The 24,111-nt window shown below is 41.0% G+C and overlaps 1 protein-coding gene across 3 annotated transcripts in view; it reads right to left on the reverse strand.

Moving 5' to 3' along the window:
- Positions 1–7,185: 7,185 nt before the first annotated feature.
- The window catches only part of LOC311049183 (kelch-like protein 23), a 30,779-nt gene continuing 13,853 nt past the window's right edge, over positions 7,186–24,111 (reverse strand). Inside the window, exons 1-13 of one of the 3 annotated variants that reach the window (XM_084062669.1) lie at positions 21,805–22,035; positions 19,836–20,156; positions 19,111–19,245; positions 18,422–18,613; positions 17,538–17,681; positions 17,070–17,238; positions 15,589–15,726; positions 12,544–12,684; positions 11,515–11,712; positions 11,147–11,296; positions 10,840–11,020; positions 9,887–10,117; positions 7,186–7,802 (exon numbers count right to left, since the gene is read on the reverse strand). In XM_084062669.1, the coding sequence (XP_083918795.1) occupies positions 9,895–10,117; positions 10,840–11,020; positions 11,147–11,296; positions 11,515–11,712; positions 12,544–12,684; positions 15,589–15,726; positions 17,070–17,238; positions 17,538–17,681; positions 18,422–18,613; positions 19,111–19,245; positions 19,836–20,156; positions 21,805–21,849 (2,037 nt within the window). In that variant the 5' untranslated portion in view covers positions 21,850–22,035 and the 3' untranslated portion in view covers positions 7,186–7,802; positions 9,887–9,894. Of the gene's footprint in view, positions 7,803–9,886; positions 10,118–10,839; positions 11,021–11,146; positions 11,297–11,514; positions 11,713–12,543; positions 12,685–15,588; positions 15,730–17,069; positions 17,239–17,537; positions 17,682–18,421; positions 18,614–19,110; positions 19,246–19,835; positions 20,157–21,804; positions 22,036–24,111 lie in introns of those variants that run through there. The other 2 variants (XM_084062668.1, XM_084062670.1) reach the window with 2 other exon arrangements.

Consider the following 24,111-nt stretch of genomic DNA (forward strand, 5'->3'; position numbering starts at 1 on the left):
TCTGACTCTCTTAAAACACAGTCTTGTGTAATAAACCATCCATGGGGATGGGATGAAAACTGGCACCACCCCCTTTTTTACTGAACCATACATAAGCCATCAAATCCTCAGTGTTATTTTAACTCTCTGAGGGCGTACAAATGTAACTAAATGGACCATTAGGGATCGCACACTTTCTGATTATGAACAAATAAGGCCATCACACGTTTGGCACTCGCTCACAATAGCAAATGACGCTGATCATCCCCTAGATCGTCACTTCAGACTCATGCCATCTGGAGGAAGATACAGAACTTTGAAAAGGGAAAAAAGTTACCGGTAGTTTAAGTAGAAGTTTTGCCCGTTCAGCCATTGCTGCACTAAAGAAACTGCCTCGCTGATATGGTTGTTTTTGTGTACACGGGGGACTTGAAAACACGGGGTTTTCAACCCTTTTTATATCAAGGTCCATTATTTATTCGGCATTTTAGCCACGGACCACTGTTTGATGAGATTTAGACCCAAAGCGTAAGAATATTTTGTTGTCGTTGGATAAGATTTTGTCCACAATTCCATCCATGCTGTATTGATGTTGGTACCATAGGAGAGATGACAGGCAAACGTTGAACAAAATAACAATTCTTTAAGTAAGTAATGCAGATCTTTAATAATAATGTAACTCTTGAGAGCGTGAAATGAAACGGGTCCATTTGGTTTCATTTTACTCTCTCAAGACTTAAAGATCTATAAGGGTCCATTTGGTTACCAACTCTCCATCATTTAGCTGGGGACCACCTGGAACCCCCTCAAGGACCACTGGTGGTCCCCGGACCACTGGTTGAGAACCACTGCTATATGGTTATGTGTTTTTCTGTTGGAACAGGCCGTGAAGATGAATATCCCTGAGGGGACAATAAAGACTATTATTATTATCAATTGAGCAGAAGTCAAACAAGGACAATATAATGAAATTATATTGCAAAAGCCTCATTGGAAAAAATACATGTTTTTCATTAACATTTTTTGTATGATAAATTGAGATAATTTCTCAGTGTAAATAATATGTTACCATAAATGTATATAATGTGCAATGATGACAACTTTCAGAGCTTTGGTGTTCAGATGCAGTGGTGGAAAGCATGATGTACTGATATAGCATGATGTACTGATATAGCATGATGTACTGATATAGCATGATGTACTCAAGTACGATTTTTGAGGATTATTTTTGACTTTACTTGAGTATTTCCAATTTTCAATACTTTTACTTCTAGTCCATTACAGCTCAGAGGCAAATATTAAATGTTTTGATAATTAATAATAAAAACAATAGTAAAAGAAAAAAGAAAAGGGGAAAAAGGACATTTACTCGTGACACATAAAAATGGGCCTGCGACTCACAAATAGGTCCCAAACCACTGTTTGGGAAACTGTGAAGTAGTAGAGTACAAGTGAACATTTTAGGCACTTTTGCATTGAGTTTTCCTTTTTTGATACTTACAGGACTTTACTCCACTACACCTCAGAGGCAAACACTGAACTTTTTACTCCATACAATTATTTGACAACTTTAGTTAGCAGTTACTTTGGCTAATTTACAGTAGCATATTATTATTATTGCAAAACATAGATTTAACAATAAATGATAGGGTAATCTACCCAGCAGCACATAAACTCATTCAAATCAGCCTCACCTTTTTACCAGCTGCAAAGTTATGAACACATTAGTGCATTGATTTGAATGGAAATGGACCACTCTGCATAATGAGTACTTTTACGTTTGATACTGTAAGTATATCTTTATGGCAACACTTTAGAGTATTGTGGTTATTGATACTTTTAACCTCTTAAACCCTCAATATTTTAGTAAACTAGTTGACTGGGATATTGGCTCTGTATTGGATCCACTCTTCCCCCCCCCCCCTCTACACCAAATCTTTTAACCCGAAAATAGCCGATCTACAAGCTCACACAATGTGTCGTGTCGTGGTGCGTTGCGAGCATGTAGATCTGCTATTTTCTGTGAATGCTTGGCTGGGGTTCAAGTGGTTCATTAAAAACTTAAATTCTTCCAGCACTGTAAGAAGGCCTGACCTCAGAGTTATGAATGTGTGCATGGTGGGGGGTGTCACAAGATGAGTGTGTGAGGACAGATAATCAATAGCATCCTTTTATTGCCCTACGTTGCCTCCAGATCCACCCCCACCCACCCCTCCCCACCCCAGGGTATTAAACAATACCGGCAGACATTAACACCATCCAACGCGTTCGTCAGATGAAGCACAAGACCGACATTAAACCTCAGGAACTCGTTTATTCGCTGTAATAGATAGACTAGAGAAATGAAAGGTCAATGTAACATATTTGTGAATGAGTGCGTAAACCTTGAGTCACATGGACATGGATAAAGCCTTATCACACATTAAAAATGAAATATTAACATAAACCACTGGTTCTTGATGTGGTGTCCTGGGGGGTGGTCTAAGGGGTTCCCAATCTGGGAACCCATTCGGTCAAAAAGAAATCACTATATGTTTAGGGACCCCGCCCTATAGCTGCTGATCAAGAGTGTGACTGCGGACTGGGCCTCTCCATGGAGCACGACCGTGGATTCTTACTACATTACACTATACCACTACACTATACTGTATATGATCTTAACATTCTTATACACATTATGTTGTACTATATTATATTATCATATACTATCTTATGCATTATATTTACTACTATTGTTATTGTTATTACTTGTATCTCTCTCTGTCTCTCTCTCTCTCTCTTCTTTCCCCCCGACACGGTCGAGGCAGAAGGCCCCCACCCTAGAGCCTAGGGTCTGCCTGACGTTTCTTCCAGTTAAGGGGGAGTTTTTCGTTGCAAAATGTCTTGCTCAGGGTGGGACTGCCGGGTCTCTGCTCTACATGTAAAGTGTCTTGCGACAACTTGTTGTGATTTATAAAAGAATAAAATTGAATTGAATTGAATAGGGCAGTGGTGCTGAGAGATTAGGAGGTCCCTGGTTTATATGGGTCCATTAGGGGCCATTTGTAGTACACTCTCAGAGTTAAATTAAAACTGAGGATTTTACAATGTACATTGGGGTCCCAGACAATAAAAAATGCATGAAATGGGAATCCTTGTGGGGAAAATGGGAGTTTTGCATATCAAACTGGGGGTCCTTGAAATTAAAAAGAGAATCACTGACATACAGTTGACTACTCAAGTCTGCTTTCAATAATGCTGCTTGGAAATGGAAATAGTGCTAAAGATATAATCTACTCCACTGTTTCCCAATACAGAGTGGGTTGGGACCCATTTGTGAGTCGCAGGCACATTTTTTTATGAGTCACGAGTAAATATACTTTTTTCACCTTTTCTTTTTTCTTTAAAAAAAAAATATATATATTATTTCAAAACATTTTCAAAAAGTAAGAAAAATATCTAACATGTTCAGAAATTAAATAGAAAGCATGACATCTTCAGGAAATGATATAAAATATTTAAATATATATATATATATATATATATTATTTTTTTAGGAGTTGTGAAAACAGCACATCTACAAGCTCACAACACATCGCATCGCTTGTAGATCTGCTATTTTCACTATTTTTTTCCCTCTATTTTCGCATCGCTTGTAGACCTGCTATTTTCACTAACGCCTCGCGCTGCGAGGCGTTGTGAGCTTGTAGATCTGCTATTTTTGGCAAAGAGGTATAGAGGTGTAGAGGGAAAAAAGAGCAGACCAAGTAAAACAAAAAAAAGTTGAATCTGAAACACAAAAGTTAATCTGAAACACAATTTTATATAATATAGAGGGGGGTCCCTGCTTCATCTCTCTCTCAGCTAGGGGGTCCTTGGCCTGAAAACGTTGAATACCCCTGCTGTAGTGTATCATCATACATACAAGAAGCATGCATTATGCACCACAGCGGTAATGGTTTGATTCTGCAGGGGGTATGAGAACATCAAACAGCCAAACGTGAGCACCTCCCAGAATGCAAACATACTTTACATGACCCCCATTAACCCACTAAGACCTGAGGCCGATTCTACAAATACCTTCTAAATTTGCCTTCAGTTTTCTGAAAAACTTATGTTGCTGCTATATATATCGTTTCGTTTTTATATATATATCGTGTCGGGCAGAAACCTCACCATATTTTCACTTTTGTGTTTTTTCCTAAATTAGCGCCCTACTTGATCATACTACAGCGTCACACAAAGGCATCAAAAGTAGCAGATCTACAAGCTCGAAAGGTTTACTTACCAGCTGCAAGTTATGAACACATTTAATAGTGCATTCATTTTAATGGAAATGGATCACTCTGCATAATGAGTACTTTTACGTTTGATACTGTAAGTATATCTTTATGGCAACACTAGAGTATTTCTACATTGTGGGTATTGATACTTTTAACCTCTTAAACCCTCAATATTTTAGTAAACTAGTTGACTGGGATATTGGCTCTGTACATTTGACATTTGAGGTTTTAGATCTGCTATTTTTTAATCTAAAATGACACAGATGCTTTCCTGGTTGTAATAGGTTAAGACTGCATTACCACATGTAACCACACAGAATATAGGGACATAGTGTCCCTATATTCTGGGGGGAACATTTTGGCAAAAACAGCCAATCTACAGGGCTTGTTGACCAGCTAGGTTTGTTCCGTGAAGAGATTTGCTGTAGAGGGGGGGGAAATAAGCTGACCTATTATAAAGACCTGGGGAACCCTGGTCAGGGTAGATTTATACATGCCATTAAACAGGGGGTCCGGGACCACTAGGGGGTCCTCAGAGTTGCTACAGGGGGTCCGCCAAATCTTTGTGATATACATTTTCTTTTTTACCTTAACCACTTGAACCCTAACATCCCTTTTTCTGAGGAGAACTTTAGCCAAAAATAGCAGATCTACAAGCTCACACCAACATCTTGGTTCTAAAGGTTAAAAGAGAGCTCTGATGTTACGTAGTTTCGCATAAAACCAGTTTTTAGCATCGAGGTTGTCTTGTGTTTGTGACATTGTTAGATTGCAGTGCATGTGACCCCCTCGTGTGCTAACAACACAGTCTAGTGATCCAGTCTAAATCCTTCCACACAGAGCACCTGACCCGACCCTCCATTCCACGAATACTCTGCCATTACACATAGCTTCATGTCCACACACACACACACACACACACACACACACACACACACACACACACTCCTTGAGGTTATTTACATCAGCAGTTCGGAGAAACCATTCAAAACTCTGAAATGGACGACAATGAATGATAAACTTAATGTAATAATTCCATTAAAACCTGAGAGCTTCTATAACATCTGAGGTTGTGTACTAAGTATACTAAGTCAGGGGTCTTCAACGTTTTCAGGCCAGGGACCCCCTAGCTGAGAGAGAGATGAAGCAGGGACCCCCTCTATATTGAATACAATTGTGTTTCAGATAAACTTCTGCTGCTCTTTCTTCCCTCTACACCTATAACTCTTTGCCAAAAATAGCCGATCTACAAGCTCACAACGCCTCGCAGCGCGAGGCGTTGTGAGCTTGTAGATCGGCTATTTTTGGCTACGGTTCTCCTCAGAAAAGGGATGCTAGGGTTCAAGTGGTTAATGTAAAAAAAAAAAAACATATCACACAAAGATTTGGCGGACCGCCTGTCGTAACTCTGAGGACCCCCTAGGGGCCCCGGACCCCCTGTTGAAGACCCCAGTACTAAGTACTAAGATCTTGTTTACCCCTTGTCTATGTTCAGCAACATCATACTGAAGCTGTTCCACGTTCCGAGTTCTGTTAAAAGGTGCAAAAAGATATGTATGTATTAATGTATTTGTTAGAATGCGTGTTAAATAGCTCTATATTCCAACATCAATCATTGCTTGTTCGTGTTTGTTCAGGAAGATCCGTCTTCTCCAGCTCTTTAATAAACAGAAAATACATTTTCAGGCCAGGATACCAATTGCATCTAATCAGGAGAGAGAACTCATACAGGATTATACGGGATACATTGTAAATGATGTCTCAAAGCAAAATGACAGAATTGGAACTGGAACACTATAACATTGAAGCTTATACAGTGGGTACTCTCTCCTGATTGGCTGAACTTGGCAACCCACCAAAACGTATTGTCTATTAAAGCAGGGGTCTTCAACAGGGGGTCCGGGACCCCTAGGGGGTCCTCAGAGCTACTATAGGGGGTCCGCCAAATCTTTGTGACCGAGGTTTTTTTTTTTACAGGCTTGAACCCTAGCATCCCTATCCCCATCCATACCACTTGAACCCTAGCATCCCTATTCTGAGGGGAACATTAGCCAAAAATAGCAGATCTACAAGCTCACAACGCCTCGCGCTGCGAGGCGTTGTGAGCTTGTAGATCTGCTATTTTTGGCAAAGATTTACAGAGATGTAGAGAGAAAAAAATAGGAAAAAAGTTGAATCTGAAACACAATTTTATACAATATAGTGGGGGTCCGTGCTTCATCTCTCTCTCTCAGCTAAGGGGTCCTTGGGCTGAAAACGTTGAAGACCCCTGTATTATAGAGCTGGAGAGACAGGGAACTTACTTACTGTTACTGGACAAACTCTCTCAGAGTATAGAGCTTTAACCTTTTAACAAACAAATATTGTTTTAACCAAAAAATATCACTCATACTAGCTGTAATCTGCTCTTGAGTCTTGTGTCTCTGACAGATATAACACCAATGAAAAGTATGAACACAATAATAACTAGATTGGATCCAGTGAATGTTATTTTACGTTATTTTATTCATTTCCTGAAAAGTTTTGGACTTCCAGCTGACCCTGAGGGTTATTAAAGGGATATTTCACTTTAAAAGAAATGTGGGTAATTTCATCGTCTACTCAGGCTTTTGGGAGCACCCCGGACAGTTTTTAAGTTGCTTGATTCAGTATTTCGATATTTGATATTCATTTTATCAGACACGCCCCCTTCCTATACAAACCCATTGTAACTTCAAACTCCATTTTAAACATGTTGGATTCATCAGAAACACCCCCTCCTTGGTTCTGGTGACTGATATTGTCCTTCTAATACGGGAGGAGACCATGTTTTTTCAATTACTTTTTTCATTTATTAAAAAAAGAAAATGTTTTAAATGAGAAAAATGAAATACAAAAAAAATAAAATGAAAAAAGTTATCGAAAAAACACGGTCTCCCGACGTATTAGGAGGGCAGGATGAGTCACCAGAACCAAGGACGGGTGCTTTTGATGAATCTAACATGTTAAAATGGAGTTTGAAGTTATAATGGGTTTCTATAGGAAGGGGGCGTGTCTGATAAAATTAATATCAAATATTCAAATACTGAATCAAGCAACTTAAAAACTGTCTGGGGGGTTCACAAAAGCCTGAGTAGACGATGAAATGACCCAGATTTGTTTTGAAAGTGAAATTTCCCTTTAAAATGGCTAAAGTTCACCTTTTCCCCTTAGTATCACAGTTCTGCGTAAACTGTTGTTGTAATATTGCTTTCTTGTGCTGCATTTCCACCATAACAATCGTTTTAATGATGTTCCATGGTATTGTTCATTCATTCATAGTTCAAGTTCACCATCTTGTTCATTAAATGCTCCATAAATGCTCCTTTTTGTACTCACAAGCCTCCCTGGACCATTGGTTCAGTTCAGTATAAAACAAACAGATCTCAAACGTGAAGCCTTCGGGCTTGAAGTGGAGGCAGAGGAGCGTTGTAATTGGCTAGTGTAGATCCCAAATGCCAGACGGACAGCTTCCACCCGATTGGATAGTTCCGGTCCATAGCCTTGCGGCCGTGTATCCCATAGCCTGGAGGGACGGTGGCTCTGAAATGATTAATTCACAAAAATGACACAAGTTGTCATAGACAGATTTGAAAAAATATTTGGTAATTGACTTATTTGGGCCAAGAGGGAATCCCTGCTTGGCCAGGCAGGTAGGGGAGATATTGCACTTATGAGCTTCAGGCTGTACTACTTGTCAACCAGTAGGCAACTCCACTGATCATGTTCAACCCAGATTTGGTACAAACAAGGGAATTAACTCGTTCTCATGCTATGCAACAAAAATGTAGAATGCCCTACCGAAAGAAGTCAAGGAGTGTAAAACCCTACTCACTTTCAAACTGTCCTAAAAAAAATACCTTCAGAAGGCTGCAATTCCAAACTGGCCCCTGTCAAAGTGTTAACTTGTCTTGTTTTTAGTGATTACGCTAGAGGGCGCTCTTTGCCAACCTATGAATGATGCCTTGACTGCGAGAGAACGATAGAACCGGAAATGACGTCATCCAAAAAGAAAATAACCCCGTTCACTCCAATGTTATGTGATTTAGAAAAACACATCTAGCTCGGTTTTCTTCTCCTAGACTGCGTTTTTGTTACAATATTTTTGTTCCGTGGGAAGAGGAGAGACTTGTCTCTCCACGGAGACATTGTGTGTTTACATCCGGGTTGAAAAAAAAAAAAGTGGATCATCAAAAAGACTCAAAATAATGTAAAACCGCTAGCAGTGGCGGATTAATTAATTAATTAATACCTGGCAGGGAATGTGTTAACATACTCTACCATACAGATGTACTAGTTTATATTGTATTAACATACTCTACCATACAGATGTACTAGTTTATATTGTATTAACATACTCTGCCATACAGATGTACTAGTTTATATTGTATTAACATACTCTGCCATACAGATGTACTAGTTTATATTGTATTAACATACTCTGCCATACAGATGTACTAGTTTATATTGTATACTCTACCATACCGATGTAGTAGTTTATATTGTATACTCTACCATACAGATGTACTAGTTTATATTGTATACTCTACCATACAGATGTACTAGTTTATATTGTATACTCTACCATACAGATGTACTAGTTTATATTGTATACTCTACCATACAGATGTACTAGTTTATATTGTATACTCTACCATACAGATGTAGTAGTTTATATTGTATACTCTACCATACAGATGTACTAGTTTATATTGTATACTCTACCATACAGATGTACTAGTTTATATTGTATACTCTACCATACAGATGTACTAGTTTATATTGTATACTCTACCATACAGATGTACTAGTTTATATTGTATACTCTACCATACCGATGTAGTAGTTTATATTGTATACTCTACCATACAGATGTACTAGTTTATATTGTATACTCTACCATACAGATGTACTAGTTTATATTGTATACTCTACCATGCAGATGTACTAGTTTATATTGTATCAACATACTCTAGTCTACCATATAGATGATGTACTGGTTATATTGCATTATTACACAGCTTGGTTTAATGCTTGATTCCGATTGGTCAATCACTGAATTCAGCGTTGTTATTTTTGAATAATGACCGCTGTCTAATCAAAGGCTCAGAGCACCTGCTCATATCAATCTGCGCTGCTTGATTTTATGCTTTATCCAACATGCCAGCCATGTAAACAAACACACCGTGTCATTTACAGCTAAACATTGTTTACAAGAATGTTTTTGAAAACATTTTAAGCGAGAAATAGACAATGCAGTAACCGAATATTGATTATATTTTATCAACACTTTACGCTGTTTTCTGAGGCGACTGCGTTGCACTGGACGCACCTGGCATTAATTAATGGAATACTTTTATTACCGTAAGCAATGAAATCCTTAGTTTTGTTGTTACTTTTGGGTCAATGTAGAGAAGCCGTGAAGCCGTGCAATAAGCGGGGAAATCAATGGGGAGCAGGTCATTATTGAGAAATACTGTAAACCCCTTCAGGGTGATGAAGACTCTGTCTGGGTTTATTTCTCAATAATGACCTGCTTCCCATTGATAATCCCTTGCTTAACATATTCTAGACATTTCAACATTTTTGGGGTCTAAACATTTGTTACAGCCTTAAAATAGCATTACATTTTACTTTAATAAAACAGTTGAAAGTAGCGGCCTCTGCCGTTGTATTCAGCAGCTTCAGATTCTTGGGCGTTGTATTCAGCAGCTTCAGATTCTTGGGCGGTGGATGCATCGTTCCTCCGTCTCAGAGAGAAACATTTGAGGCTGTGGAAACCTTGAGGCGTCTGCCCCACAGTTTCCCACGTGTCCGTCTCTTCACAGTACCGCTCCATGGAAAGTACAAATCTATGTCTATATGAAGAGAGACCAACAGCAATGAGACAAATGTCTGGTGTGGACAACAAGTACTGTAGGCCTGGGCAATATTATATCGATATCGTGATACGAGACTAGATATTGTCTGGGAGTCACTTAAAGGGGTTGTTCACCCAAAAATGATTTTCTATCAATTACACAGTCACACCCCATGAAGCCTTGAATTCATGGAGATTTTTTTGTTTTAGTCGAATTCCTAAGCCAATAGTTTGATTACCCGTGGAGACTCAATGGAGACTATTTGAGTCTCCTCCACCGGTCATCAAATTATTGGCTTAGAAATGCGAGAAAAAAACAACAAAGAAATCTCCATGAATTCAAGGCTTCATGGGGTGTGTAATTGATAGAAAATTAGTAATTTTATGGGCAAACTACTCCCTTAAGCCTTATTTGGGATCACACTGTGAGTGTTGTTTTGGCGTTTATAACCAGGTTTTGTACATAGTTTTGCTGCCATTAATCTTGGCCTATATTTACTTACAAGCATTTACTTTACAAGTATTTTCTTCATTCACCGTAAAGGAATGTTATACAAAGAAAACATATCCTTGTATTCAAGACATCAGGGGGTGAGTATTCTTTTTAATTATTGTCACAATATCGATATCAAGATATTAGGCCAAAACATATTGTGGTATCTGATTTAGTCCATATCGCCCAGCTTCAACAAGAAGCCACCTTTCCTTAGGCTTTCTTACCTTTGTCCACTGTTATCTGTCCCTCCCAGTATGTAGATATTTCCATCCAGAACAGCCACGCCAGGAGAACAGCGTCGCTCCGTCATTGGGGCGCACATGGTCCACTGGTTGGTCTTGGGGTTGTAGCACTCCACCAACTTATCTGTGATCAGCTTCATGTTCTGAGTCACATGCTGACCACCTTATAGATAAACAGACATGATCAGGATAGTGGCTGTTTTATGTGCTCTATTATGTGCCCAAATTAACAGTGAAGTTGAAGTGAGCTTATTATGGAACTAAAAGCCATTAAGAACAGGTATGATACCTATAACGTAGATCTTTCCTTTCAAAGTACAGGCAGCTGAAGAACAACGTGGAATCTTCATAGGAGCTATGACTGTCCATAAAGACGTTTCAGGGTCGTACTTGCCCACCGAGTATCTCTTCATATCTCTTTGCCAAGGATATGTGCTACCTAGGACCAGGAGAACACACAAATGGCAAAACATTCTTCATTATCAACAAATCAGGATGGATGCGTAGTAATATCAGGGGCATTTGGACATTTACAGTTAGCCATTATCCTTTACATACATTACATGAAATTCATAACCTCTTAAAACCCAGCAGGCTGACCCTCCAGGTGCATACACCTGCTCCACAGATAAGTCCATCTAGTGTTCCATACTGTACCTAGCAGATAGATCAGTCCATCTAGTTCCACCATAGGATTGCCGTAGCAACGGAAGTCTGACATGTTGGCAGACTCTATGAGCTGCCAAGTGTTGGTTTTTGGGTCGTAGCGTTCCAAATTGTCCGCTGCCAACCCGTAATGATCACAGCCATAGTTGCCACCCACTGCAAAAAAACAGCCATCCAGCATCACCAGGTCTATGGACCATGTGGGGTTAGACAAGGAAAAACAAAAAAACATGATCATTAGAACTGATGCAACCTCTTTTTGTGTAACCCAGGCAACAACTCGGTTATTCAAAAATAAAGTAAATAGGGCCGGGACTTTATCAAAGTTTTCGATTAATTTCGATCAATTAATTACAGAAGTTTTTACGTATTTTAATCACACCTATTTTTGCACCGCGGAACGTTTCTCACTGGACGAGTTTCAGACGGACCGATCATACCAGCGCACCAACAACAAACTGCAGCCAGCACGGTGCATGAAAACATGAATGAAGACGTGCCCACATAGCCTGCTAGATAATGTTGGCTGGGCAAATCAGAATCTGTAATGGATGGGGGGGGGGTGGAAGGGGTGCGGTGGGGGGGGTGCACAATGCGGTGCGGGTCGCTTGTAGATCTGCCATTTTCAAATGGCCGATATAGGGCTTAAGTGGTTAATGTATGCTTTGTAATAATAATCGAAATCTACAAAGTAACTAGTTACTTAAGTTTTCAAATAATTGTAGTGGAGTAAAAGTATAATATTTGCCTCTGAGATGTAGTGGAGTAGAAGTAAAAGTATTAGAAATTGGAAATACTAGAGTCAAGGGCAAATACCTCAAAATTGTACTTGAGTACATGTACTTAAAGACGTATGGCAAAATCCATTTGAAATGCTTTTCACTGTCAAATATTGATATGCGATTAAAATGCAATTAATTGCGATTAATTAATTACAAAGCCTCTAATTAATTAGATTATTTTTTCTAATCGAGTCCCAGCCCTAAAAGTAAAATGAATGCCATGGTTTGACAGTCTTACTGAATCCAATGCGGGCTACATTCATGGGAGCCATCTGCAACCATGTGTTACGATGAAGGTCATAGCGCCACATCTCCCTGCTGAACGTAGTGTAGCCTGGACCAACAGGTACACGTCCTCCAGCCAAGTACATAGTAGAACCTATGGTGGGATTCAAACAACCAGACTGTTAAAGGCAAGGCAAGGCAATTGTATTAGTATAGCACAATTCAATAACAAGGTAATTCAATGTGCTTTACACAAAACATCAAGCAAAGGAAACACAAGTTTCTGGAGTTTGTTCCAGATATGTCATGTGGTGCATAAAAACGAAATGCTGCTTCTCCACGTTTATTTGTGGTTGTAGGAACAGAAAGCAGACCTTTATCCCAGATGACCTGAGAGATCTGGATGGTTCATGATATCCTACACGATCATAAATGTATTTTGGCCCTAAACCATTTAAAGCTTTATGTGATATGCTCCACTATCTTGGTATTAGTAAGGAGTCCTGTAAAAAGACAGTTACAGTAGTCAAGTTTTTCTAGATCCTGCTGAGACAGAAGTCCTTTAACCTGTGCTATATTTTTGAGGTGATAGTAGGCTGACTTTGTGATTGTGTTAATGTGGCTCTGTTTAAAGAAATAATATGGATAGTGACTAGGGAGTGACTATTAGGCTACATGAGCACTTTAATATGCGTAGGCTATTTGAAAATAGACGATTTGGAAATAGCCGATCTACAAGCTCACAACAAATAAAAGCAACTACTAATATTTACTAGCAACTTTACAGAAAACGAGTTTGCTTGTAATAAAACAGACATGACAAGACCAGTCGGTGTGTTGGTGTGTGTTGTTGTGGAAACACACGGTCGCAGCGGCGAAACACACGTTTTTTAATTTATTTTTCAGACAAACAAACACGTGTACACTAGTGTGTGTGTCACCTACTACATAATCAAGCTATATACCATTTTAAAGGTACTTGTGATTAAAATGATGCAATTCATTCCAAGATAGCATCAAAACTGATGCTACAATCAACGTCAAAGTCCGACATACACAAACACAAAACATGTTTCATGAAAATAGCAGATCTAGGATTTCTGCACAGTGTAACATTACTGACCCATTTGGGTATTTTCTTTTACAGTAAGCCAGTAGTGAAAAGGGAAAACATGCATTTATGAATTAACAACTTAAGCCCTGTTTCAAATAGTGAAAATAGAAGACAATTTGTGCGCTTCACTTTTATAAAGGCTAAATGTGAATTAATAGCAGCATTTTTATCATTTCCTTTTTTTAAATGAATAAGAACTTTAGTGTCAACTTTTCAATAACTGTTCCAGCCTGGGGGCTGGATGGATGGCACAGTGGTAAAATATTTAGGTACTAGCCTATAGCTTGTAGATTTGCTAAGTTTTGCCATTTCTTTTAAAACTGTGAAGTGTTCACTCAAAAGACTCTGGGAGCTGAGCTCCAAGCTATCGAGTTTCATTTGAGAACAATGCACCCTGGTGCTTCAACACCCTTGTGCTTCATCATACCGTTGAAGCACAAGGGGGCGGGGCTGGCGGGCTATGTTAGTGCAGTGAGTGGCAGTTGGGGCTTTAACTCTATGGGGCAAACGCAGTCCCCACAACATCACAACAAGCATCACAACAAGTGTCTTGAGACAACTTGTTGTGATTTGACACTTTAATAAAATTGAATTGAACATCATTTACGATTCTGTGCCTATCGGTACATAACTCGGACGGCGCTTAGTCGACTAGCAGACCATCGGCCGGTCGTCGCGGGCACTCGCGCCTGGAGGCGCTCGGGCGCGACTCCTCGGCCTCAAGGTCTGCTGAGTCGGCGCGCCTCCGTCATGGTCCAAAACTATACTTTATCGGCGAAAAAAAGTAGTCCGCGGTTGTTTGAAAAAGCATTGTCCCAAGCGGGAATCGAACCCGGACTCCCAGAGGTAGTGGATCGGTAGTCCAATGATTATCGAGGTAATAATAATAATAATAATACATTTTATTTGTAACGCACTTTATATTTGAAACAAATCTCAAAGTGCTACAGGTTTAAAAACAGTAAAAAAGAAAGAAGAAGACAACAATGTTAAAAGACAGTGAAATGAATAAACTTCAATTCAAGTCAGCAAAACACAGTAGAAGTTTAAAAGAATAAAACAACTACATCTCTATCTAGGCAAATGCCTTGTTAAAAAGGAAGGTTTTTAGGCCCCTTTGTATCAATGGACTGTGGTGCTCTCAGATGGTCTGGGAGAGCATTCCACAGTCGAGGAGCTGCTGAGCAGAAGGCCCGATCCCCCATGGTGCGGAGATTTGTTGTGCGGGGCTCGAGTGCGTTTGAGGTTTTGGAGCGGAGTGAGCGGGTGGAGCGGGTGGAGTTCGGGGGTTTGAGGAGTTCCTTTAGGTAGGAGGGGGCATTGCTGTAGATGCACTGGTGGGTGAGGAGGGAGACCTTGTACTCGATCCTGGCGGAGATGGGAAGCCAGTGTAGTGAATGGAGGATGGGTGTAATGTGTTCGTATTTCCGCAGGCCCCTTCGGGTCGAGGCTTCCCAACAGTATGGGAAAAGGCAGTTCGCCCCTGGGACAGCATCTGAGGTGTTTACCTGGCCTCCCTCAGACCCCCACCTTTCAGCAATGCATGCTGGGATAGGTGTTAAAATCTCACAGATCACAGAAGTGAACCTTTGAGGGCAGTTTCCTCAGTTCACTGAATCTCTGCAGGACATCATTCTACAAGCCATATCTCGAAAACTGGTAGGTCAAACTGCACAAGCAATATGTCAATTTGTAGCTATGATTACCTGCTTTCAAATTACATGAAAAAACAAAATGAGAAAAGCCTAGATGACTTATCCTTTATAGTGCTGGGTCACATGTGCACGCTCATCATCAGCTGTAGTGGTTTGGGCTCGTGTACAATGCTCTGCCTTACTTCATGAGTCTTCATCAGTGGTTGTGGGACCCCTAGGGGGTCCTCAGACTTACTACAGGGAAATGTGTATAGTGTGATAGGAACTTGGTGGTGGTGGTGCTCCTCACCTGTTACAACCAGACCGTATTTTTTTACGGCGAAGGGCAGTCGTCCCAGTGTGTTCCACAGACCGGTCACAGGATCAAAGCTCTCAATGGTGCGACACACATACTTAGTATTATCGTCTCCGCCCACCGCCACTATCACTGCTACAAGAGGGGGAGAAGGAGGGGATGAGCCAGAGTACATTTAAGAGTTCAAATTATTGTTATTACACATTGACTGCCATAGACGCAGATCTGCGTTCTATTGAATTCATCACTGGGCTGCCAGAACGCAGATCTGACTATAAAAAAAGAACGGAGAGCTCCGGTTGTATATTTCTTTACTTATGACGTTTGCAGCCTATTTGGGAGGGGTAGAGAGACAGAATGGAGACGTAGAGAGAAAACTTAACTGTTTGAGTGCTTTTTTATCTGTCATGTGTGTTTATATAAACACAGCCAGACAAACGATAATAATGGATATAACAATTCTGTGACCGGTTGAAAAGGGTTATAAAACACAAATTGCTGGCACTGGGGTGAGTACATTATGAAAGAACTCTGGCAGTTAATGTGTTGTTAAAGTGCAGCCATCAGAACAACTCTAGCAAAAGAAAAGAAAAAAAAGAAAGAAGAGATCGTGGGATAAAAATCTTGAACAAAAAAATAAGGATGGAATATAAGAAATCGGACAGATCCGTCTTTATCACATGACTACAGAGATACTGTGTACCGATTGACAAAATCTGTAGGAGTAATATCAAAACATTTGTTAAGCAAAGATCTGCCTCCTGGTGGTGCTCTAACAGGCCGATGTGAAAGATTTGGGGCAGAGGTTGTTCTTTGGCCTCCAGGGAGTGTGCGTGCAAAGTGCACGCAAAAAAGAAAGAAAGAAAAACTTCACCCATCTTCATATAATTGGTCCTCACTCATTATAAAATGGTACCATTTGTGTCTACTTGGTCGGTGTCTCAGAGGAGGGCTGCGGACAGTTCAGAAACCCACCTACCAGTGACATCATCAATGGTTAATCCAAGCTAATAGAAACTGTTTTCTATTTCTGGAAGGTTAGTATGCTATAACAGATCCCATTGTTCTCTCATTCATAATTTTCCATTTTCAGCTTAATATAGTTGGTCCTCACTAATGCTCAATTGTCTATTAACTTTCAGGGGAGGGCTGTGGACAGTCGTCATTTCAAACAAGATTATTGAAAAAGAAATTCATCATGCTAACTTTCCAGGGAAGACTGTAGTTTCTATTAGCTTGGAATCCCCATCAATTATGTCATTGGTAGGCAGGTTTCTGTCCATAGCCCACCATAAGCTGTCCATAAGATGCAGAGTGAGTGGACAGGAAATTGAGTCCTTATAATGAGTCATTAGTGAGGACCCAATTATTGGAAGATTGAAAATGGGTGACGTGCTCCTTCAAGTACAGTACTCAAGTACATGTACTTACTTAGTTACTGCAACATGCATGTGTGAGGCACTGAGGCCGGGTACCTGTGGACCTGCGTGGGCGTGCTGGGGGACAGTAGAGCTGGAGACGCTGGCACTTGGCCTCGTAGATGAACCTCTGGCAGCCCTCGTCTTCCTTCATCGCCTCCAGAGACGTCATCATATGGTGGATGTAAGAGGGGCTGATAAGAGGCAGACGGACTTGCTCTAGCACCTTCAAGAACAAATACAACACTTCATTATTTACAGTAAGTCCAACTGGATGTTGGTACCACAAAGTACCATAATTATGCAGATGCCAAACATGTAGTGAAAGACATGCAGTGATATAAGAGTATAATCAGAGCTTAATTTGTAATGTATTAAGTTCCAGGACCAGAGCCTATGAGTCCAATAATATGTATACATACAGTGTGTGTGTGTGGCGACTACCTTCCATTTAGAATTCCCCAGACATATCGGTAGGCGGAGCTGATCTGATCATCTGGCAACAAGAGACTGAGAAATACTGACCTTTTCAATGCTCTGCTTGCGGGTAGGACACTTGTCTAACCACAGCACGGCAGCCTCAAACACCATGTCCTCCTTGGGAACATTGAGATGGTCACTGGCAAGGATCTCTGTCAGTTTGTCCACTGACAGAGAGAGGAACTCTTCCTAGGGGTAGAAAAAGAAAATACAGTAGATTAGATGATAGATTATGACCCTGCCTGTTCCCATAGTTCCCAAAGTAGCCTTTTCTCATTTGAAGTGCTCACTGGTGACAGGTGGTTTGTTTGCTGAAATGTGACAGTAGCATATTCATTTACAGTGTATATGCAATCACTGACTAATGACTGACTTAATGTTTCAACCATAGTAATAAAATATGGACAGCGTCACACCATTGGTTTCTACAGACCGTAAATGAGGCCTATTTTTCAGTGATTTCAAATCAATCAACGGAAATGAATGCTATTGGCTGCAACCACAGCGAGGGCGGGTCTTCACTCGGTAGAACCAGTAGAAAGCCTAGAAACATACCCTACTTTATCATTAATGTTTAAATGAATGGGACTATAATTTACAAAACACATATCATGATGACTTAAAAAATACTTTAAACTAGCGATTGAAAAAAAAGTGTAAAGTTTGCCAAAACCTCATTGACTTCTATTGCGATTATAATGTATTGCCACCACCGAAGGTGAAATAGCAACATCTGTTGGGCCATTGATAGGAACCAGCAGGCTGAACGAGAACCCGGAAGAGATTTTCAATTTCAGCGAACAGGTTTTGCCCTCTTGGTTTCTACACAGGTTTCTGGTCTGTTTTGGTGGTGACTGGTTGTGTAACACATTTATAGGAGAAAAAGCACAACAAAACAAATGCATGCATGTATCCATCCGTGTCTTGACCTGCTGGTAGATGTCACTGAAATGTTCCAGGATGTAATCCATGCTGAGTTCCTCCAGCATCTTACAGGCGTGGACCTCAGCGAAGAGATGAATCCCTACGCAGTTCTTTAAGTCCATGTGTCGCTCCATGTAGCGACAGCACGCCTCTTTAACAGCCGTCACGTCCAACAGGTTTGCTGCTGCTAGCAGTTCCTACACCAAATCAATGAAATGAAAAAGTTCGTTAAGCACCGGTGTAGGACACAAATGGAGACAATAAGGCAGGGGTCTTCAATGTTTTTATTCAGGCCAAGGACCCCTTAGCTGAGAGAGAGATGAAGCAGGGACACCTACTAAATATTGTAATAACATTGTGTTGCAGATTAAACTTTTTCATAGATTTCATGGATGGCTTCATGGACTACTTTAGCTCTGTGTACCTGGTCTGCTCTTTTTTTTACCCCCTCTACACAAAACCTCTTCACCGAAGAATCTACAAGCTCACAACGGGTTGTGCTGCGACATGTTGTGAGCTTGAAGATCTGCTATTTTGAGCTAATGTTCCCTCCAGAATATGAATGCTATGGTTCAAGTGGTTCATGTAAAAAAAATAAAGTTGTTATCACACAAAGATTTGGTGGCCCCCCTGTAGTGCCTCCGAGGACCCCCTGTTGAAGACCCCTGGAATAAGGATTATGATCATACATTACCTGCACATTTGCCGTGGAGATGACCACCTCTGAAGTGTAGGCATAGCCCACCAACACCTCAAACGTCTGAGGTTCTACTCCACTGATCACCACCCTTTGCTGTCTGGACTCCATCATGGCAGCAGTAAACATGACCTGTGCAGGTTGAAAAGGTTGAATGGTTGGCTCAAGTTCATGGTTCAGGCCTTTCTTATTAGCATTGTGTCAACAATGATTTGATTGGTTATAGCATGATGTTCACTTCAGTTCAAATTCATTCAGTTGTGCGACAAAGTATGGTTCATTGATTTGTTGATGTATAACAAATTACGAAACAAATTGCATTTAAAAAAAGCTGCTTCTCAAGCTTCTCAATTATTTAATGAATCAGAAAAGTAAGTTGTTGCAGGTAGTGATGCACAATATTATCATTAGCATATCGATATCGGCCAATATTTCATAAAAAAATCAATATCGGTATCGAGCCGATTTCAAAATAATTTCCGATATTTTTTCACCGATATTGACCGATATTTTAAAGATATTGACCTATATTTCACAGATATTGACGCAAATGATTTTAAAAAGAATTATAATTCAGCAATGAGCTCAATACAAATATAATATGTAATAATGTAATATATCGGCCGATTTGACCATGCATTATTATCAGATATCGGTCATATTTCAATATCGTGCATCTGCAGTTGCAGGCCTACATGAAAAGTTGAGGGGTGTGCATTTACCTCGAAGTAGGAGCTGATGGAGGCCAGCACGTTACGATGACAGGGGAACTCCTGTCCCCCGCAGCACAGAACCACGTCACAAAAGGCACCGTTGAGCCGCAGCCTGTTCAGGCCCTCTAGGACCCTGTTAGGATGCCTGCTCTCTGCAAACAGACTGGCGTGGTCCTCCTGAAGAGAGAAGGCCGCATCCAGAGGGCAGGGCGGGGCCGCGGTAGCATCCATGAGGCAGAGGGGTAAATGGGACTTGGGGATGAAGACTTCAATGAATTCATCTTTGTATCCGTCACTGAATTGAGACATGTTTCCCTTTGCTAGACAAGCCTGTGTGACAGCAAGAGGGGATGAAAGAGATGGTCAGATGGTATTAACGATTGTTTAATGCAGTGGTTCTCAAAGTTGGGTCCACGGGGTCCCGGCAAAATGAGACGATCTACAAGCTCACAACACGCTGCTGTGCTGCAGTACGTGTTGTGAGATTGCAGATCTCCTATTTCCAAAAAAATGATGACAAATGTTTTTATTTTTAATGTTTTTAGACAAATTCTATTAATTTTCAAATTCGGGGTCTGTGACTAAATACATACATTTGGGGTTTCTCCTCTACATTGAAATATTTCAGTTATTAGATCTTTACACTGGCTGTGTCAAAGAATGTGTTTCAAAATGCTAGTACTGTTGGTTTATAAGGCATTGAATGGTTTAGACTAGACTAGAGCCTAAATACATTTCTGATCTTGTGTCATAATGTGGACTTCCAGTGGCATTCAGTCTTTAGGCCAGATGTAGGTGTGAGAGAGGATTTTAAAGTTTTAAAATAAAATATTTTTAAAGATGTAGTCAATTAAATTAAGTCCCCTCATATCTGTATGCAAATGACATCCTGCACATACTTCTACATTCATTCAAACTCTGCCCAGTCAGATTTAGTAGGTGGTTATTGCTCTGTATCTAATGATCATTACATCCTGATGTGAAAGAAAATATCTCTAAAGAAGAAAACAAATAAAGAAGCCTATTTTGATGTGGTGTCATGAATAATTAAACGTAATGTTTGGCACAGTAACTATCAAGAACATAAAAACATGGCACTTCATGTCAAAAAGGTTGCTGACCCCTGCTTTAGGCTCTGCACCACATAATATCTGAAACAATAACAATCAAGTCTGCTACAACTTCTTCAAGTTAGTTGACTGTGTAACATTACTTTACAGGGTTATTTTTGATCAACTATATTTCCTAAAAAGTTTGACAACTCTTCTCTTAAGGGGTCCCTGGCACAAAACATTTTTAGATGGGGGTCCGCAGCCAAATACATATCAATTTATGGGTCCTTGACATGAAAAACTGTCGAGAAACAGTGATGTAGGCTACTACAGTGGTACGATTTTACACTACATTGTAGCCATGGATCACACGAGGGTCGTCTGTCACGACCGTCATGGATGAACTTCAACCTGGTGTTTGCATTTTCTCCATTTACGGCCCATAAATCTACATAAACGTTCATATTTCAAATATAAAGTACTGGCCTCATGGCCACGGATGTTACAATTATGTTCGGGCCCTCAGAAGTACCCGTATCTTCCGTATTATTCAATAAAAAGCATTTTATTCCGATCGGTGGCCATTGTCTCATAGAGTTATAGTGTGTCAGAGTGCAATACACCGCCCAACCGATAGGGTAGCGTAGTTGAAAGCATAAGCTAAACAGCAGTTAAATGGCCACCGATCGGATTAAAATGCTTTTTATTGAACAATACGGAACATACGGGTACTTCTGAGCGCCCGTACATGATTGTAACATTTGTGGCCATGAGGTAAGAACTTTATATTTGAAATATGAACGTTTATGTAGATGTACGGACCAATAAGGGAGAAAGTACAAACACTATTTTGAAGATCATCCATAACGGTCATGTTTCAGGGCTAACTCCAATGTAGCCTAATTCTTATATTCAGTATTTTTTACCTTGTGCTTTTCGAACATATCACTAAATATCGAACCGGCGTTCATGGTGTCGTTTTGGAACTTCGAAGCGTGCTGAATGAGACGAGGTGCTGCTTAATTATGCTGATCTTGTTGTTGTTGTTGTTGTTTCCAGAGATATGATATTATTCATCTTTTGGGACTTGATGGCGGTTATCCCATCCATCCATATTCTTTGCATTTAGCGCCACCTTCTGTTGAGCACTTAGAATAGAACCTGTCTGTGGCCTATGCTATGAATTCAATGCAAACCAACCAAACTCGAGGTCCTTGAAATAAATACAATATATTTCTTAAAGTTTGAGAACCACTCGACCGCATATTATCAACAACATCTCATTGAGCTTGCAGATCGGCTATTTATTTACAGTGCGCGACAACGGCGCATGCTTTACGGTTTACGTCAGTGACGTAGGCGAGTACGGCATGACGTTTATGATCACGTGACCCTTGCAGCGTTTTAGAGCGCTCGTTTTAAGTCACGTTGTAGCCCTGTCCTGTGTTGCCATGTCTGCTTATTATAAGTGACGTTGGGCTTGGTTTTCTTGCAACAAGAAACAACAGTTGCTTGTAAATATTGGTAGTTGCGGGTTGTGTTTTTTGGGGGCTTGTTTAGATTAATGTATGTAACCCCCATCGCTAACCCCCCATTTGAAAATATTTTGTGCCAGGGACCCCCAGTACCAGATTTTGTAGTGTTATTAGAATGTTTAAAAAATATTCCAAATATTCCACATTTCTTTCCCCAAAAATGATTTGAAAATAGCAGATCTACAAGCTCACAACGCATTGCATCGCGACACATTGTGAACTTGTGAGCTTGTAAATGTATTTATTTTTTATAGCTGATGCATATAGGTTTAAAAAAGTGCTCTTATGAGCTTGTAAATGTATTTATTTTTTATAGCTGATGCATATAGGTTTAAAAAAGTGCTCTTATGACCTTATATATTGGACTTCACAACCAACTGGCAACAGCTGGAAGTAGGCATTGCCATGGGATGTTCAATCTCTTCCATCCTGTTTGTGGCAGCCTTCGAGATCATCCTCATAGGGGCGAGGAAGATGGTCGGAGGAGTGAAACTCGCATCATGGCAAAGGCTACCAGCTTTGAGAGGCTACATGGACGACATCACCACAATACTCCAGACAGCAGCATGCACAACAAGACTGCTGAAGAGGATAGATGAGCTTGTGAGCTGGGCGAGGATGAAGATCAAACCCCCCAAATCACGCAGTCTGTCTATCAGGAAAGGAGTCAGAAGCGACAAGACCATCTTTGTCGCAGGTGGTGAGCCCATCCCATTACTGGCAAGCCAACCTGTCCGCAGCCTGGGTCGAACCTACACAGCAGAGCTCTCTGACAGGCAGGTGGGGGAGACGGTGAGGAAGCAGCTTGCAGATGGCCTGGCTAGGATCAACCAAAGCCAGCTCCCCGGCAAGTACAAAGTATGGTGCTACCAGTTCATACTGTACCAAAGGGTGATGCCTCTGAAGATGAGCGAAATCCCCTCCTCAGTGGTAAGCAAGATGGACGGGCTGGCAAACTCGTTCATCAGAAAGTGGCTGGGACTACCAAGATGCCTATCAGACGTAGGACTCTTCGGGAGGAACACGCTACAGCTGCCACTGTGATCCATCAGCTTGGGATACAAGCAAGAGAAGGCTCGTTCAGTGCTGGAGCTCAGGGAATCCACTGACCAGCTGGTGAGAGCAGCGGGCACCCAGATAAGAACTGGAAGAAAGTGGAAAGCCCAGGAGGAGGTCAACTTGGCAATCGGCAGGCTGAGGCACCGCGAGGTAGTCGGCAGAGTCCAGGAGGGTCGAGCAGGCCTTGGGAGGGGTGAAACCCCCTTGTTCTGGTCAAAGGCTTCCAAAAAAGAACGAAGAGCCATGGTGGTGGAAAAAGTGGCAAGAACTGAGCAGTTTGCCTTAACATCAAAGCGGTGTCCCAGGGCCAGCAAGGTCGTTGGACATCATGGGAAGGTCTCGCAAACAGATCCATGTCATGGTCTGACGTGTGGAAGATCCCCCAAGCTAGGCTCAGCTTCCTGATCAGAGCAACGTATGACACCTTGCCTTGCCCCCGAAACCTCCATCAATGGTTTGGTGCCGAAGAGACCTGTCCCCTTTGCAACACTGTCAATGCGAGCCTCCAGCACATCCTGTCCGGCTGCAGGATAGCGCTGTCCCAAGGCCGTTACAGATGGCGACACAACCTGATGCTGAAAAAGCTGGCAGAGGTGACAGAGGCATGCAGACAGGAGGCAAACAGCAGACCTTCCACTC

The sequence above is a fragment of the Gymnoscopelus microlampas genome (genome assembly GCF_963454915.1).
Source record: "Gymnoscopelus microlampas genome assembly, chromosome: 7".
NCBI classification, from domain to species: Eukaryota; Metazoa; Chordata; class Actinopteri; order Myctophiformes; family Myctophidae; genus Gymnoscopelus; species Gymnoscopelus microlampas.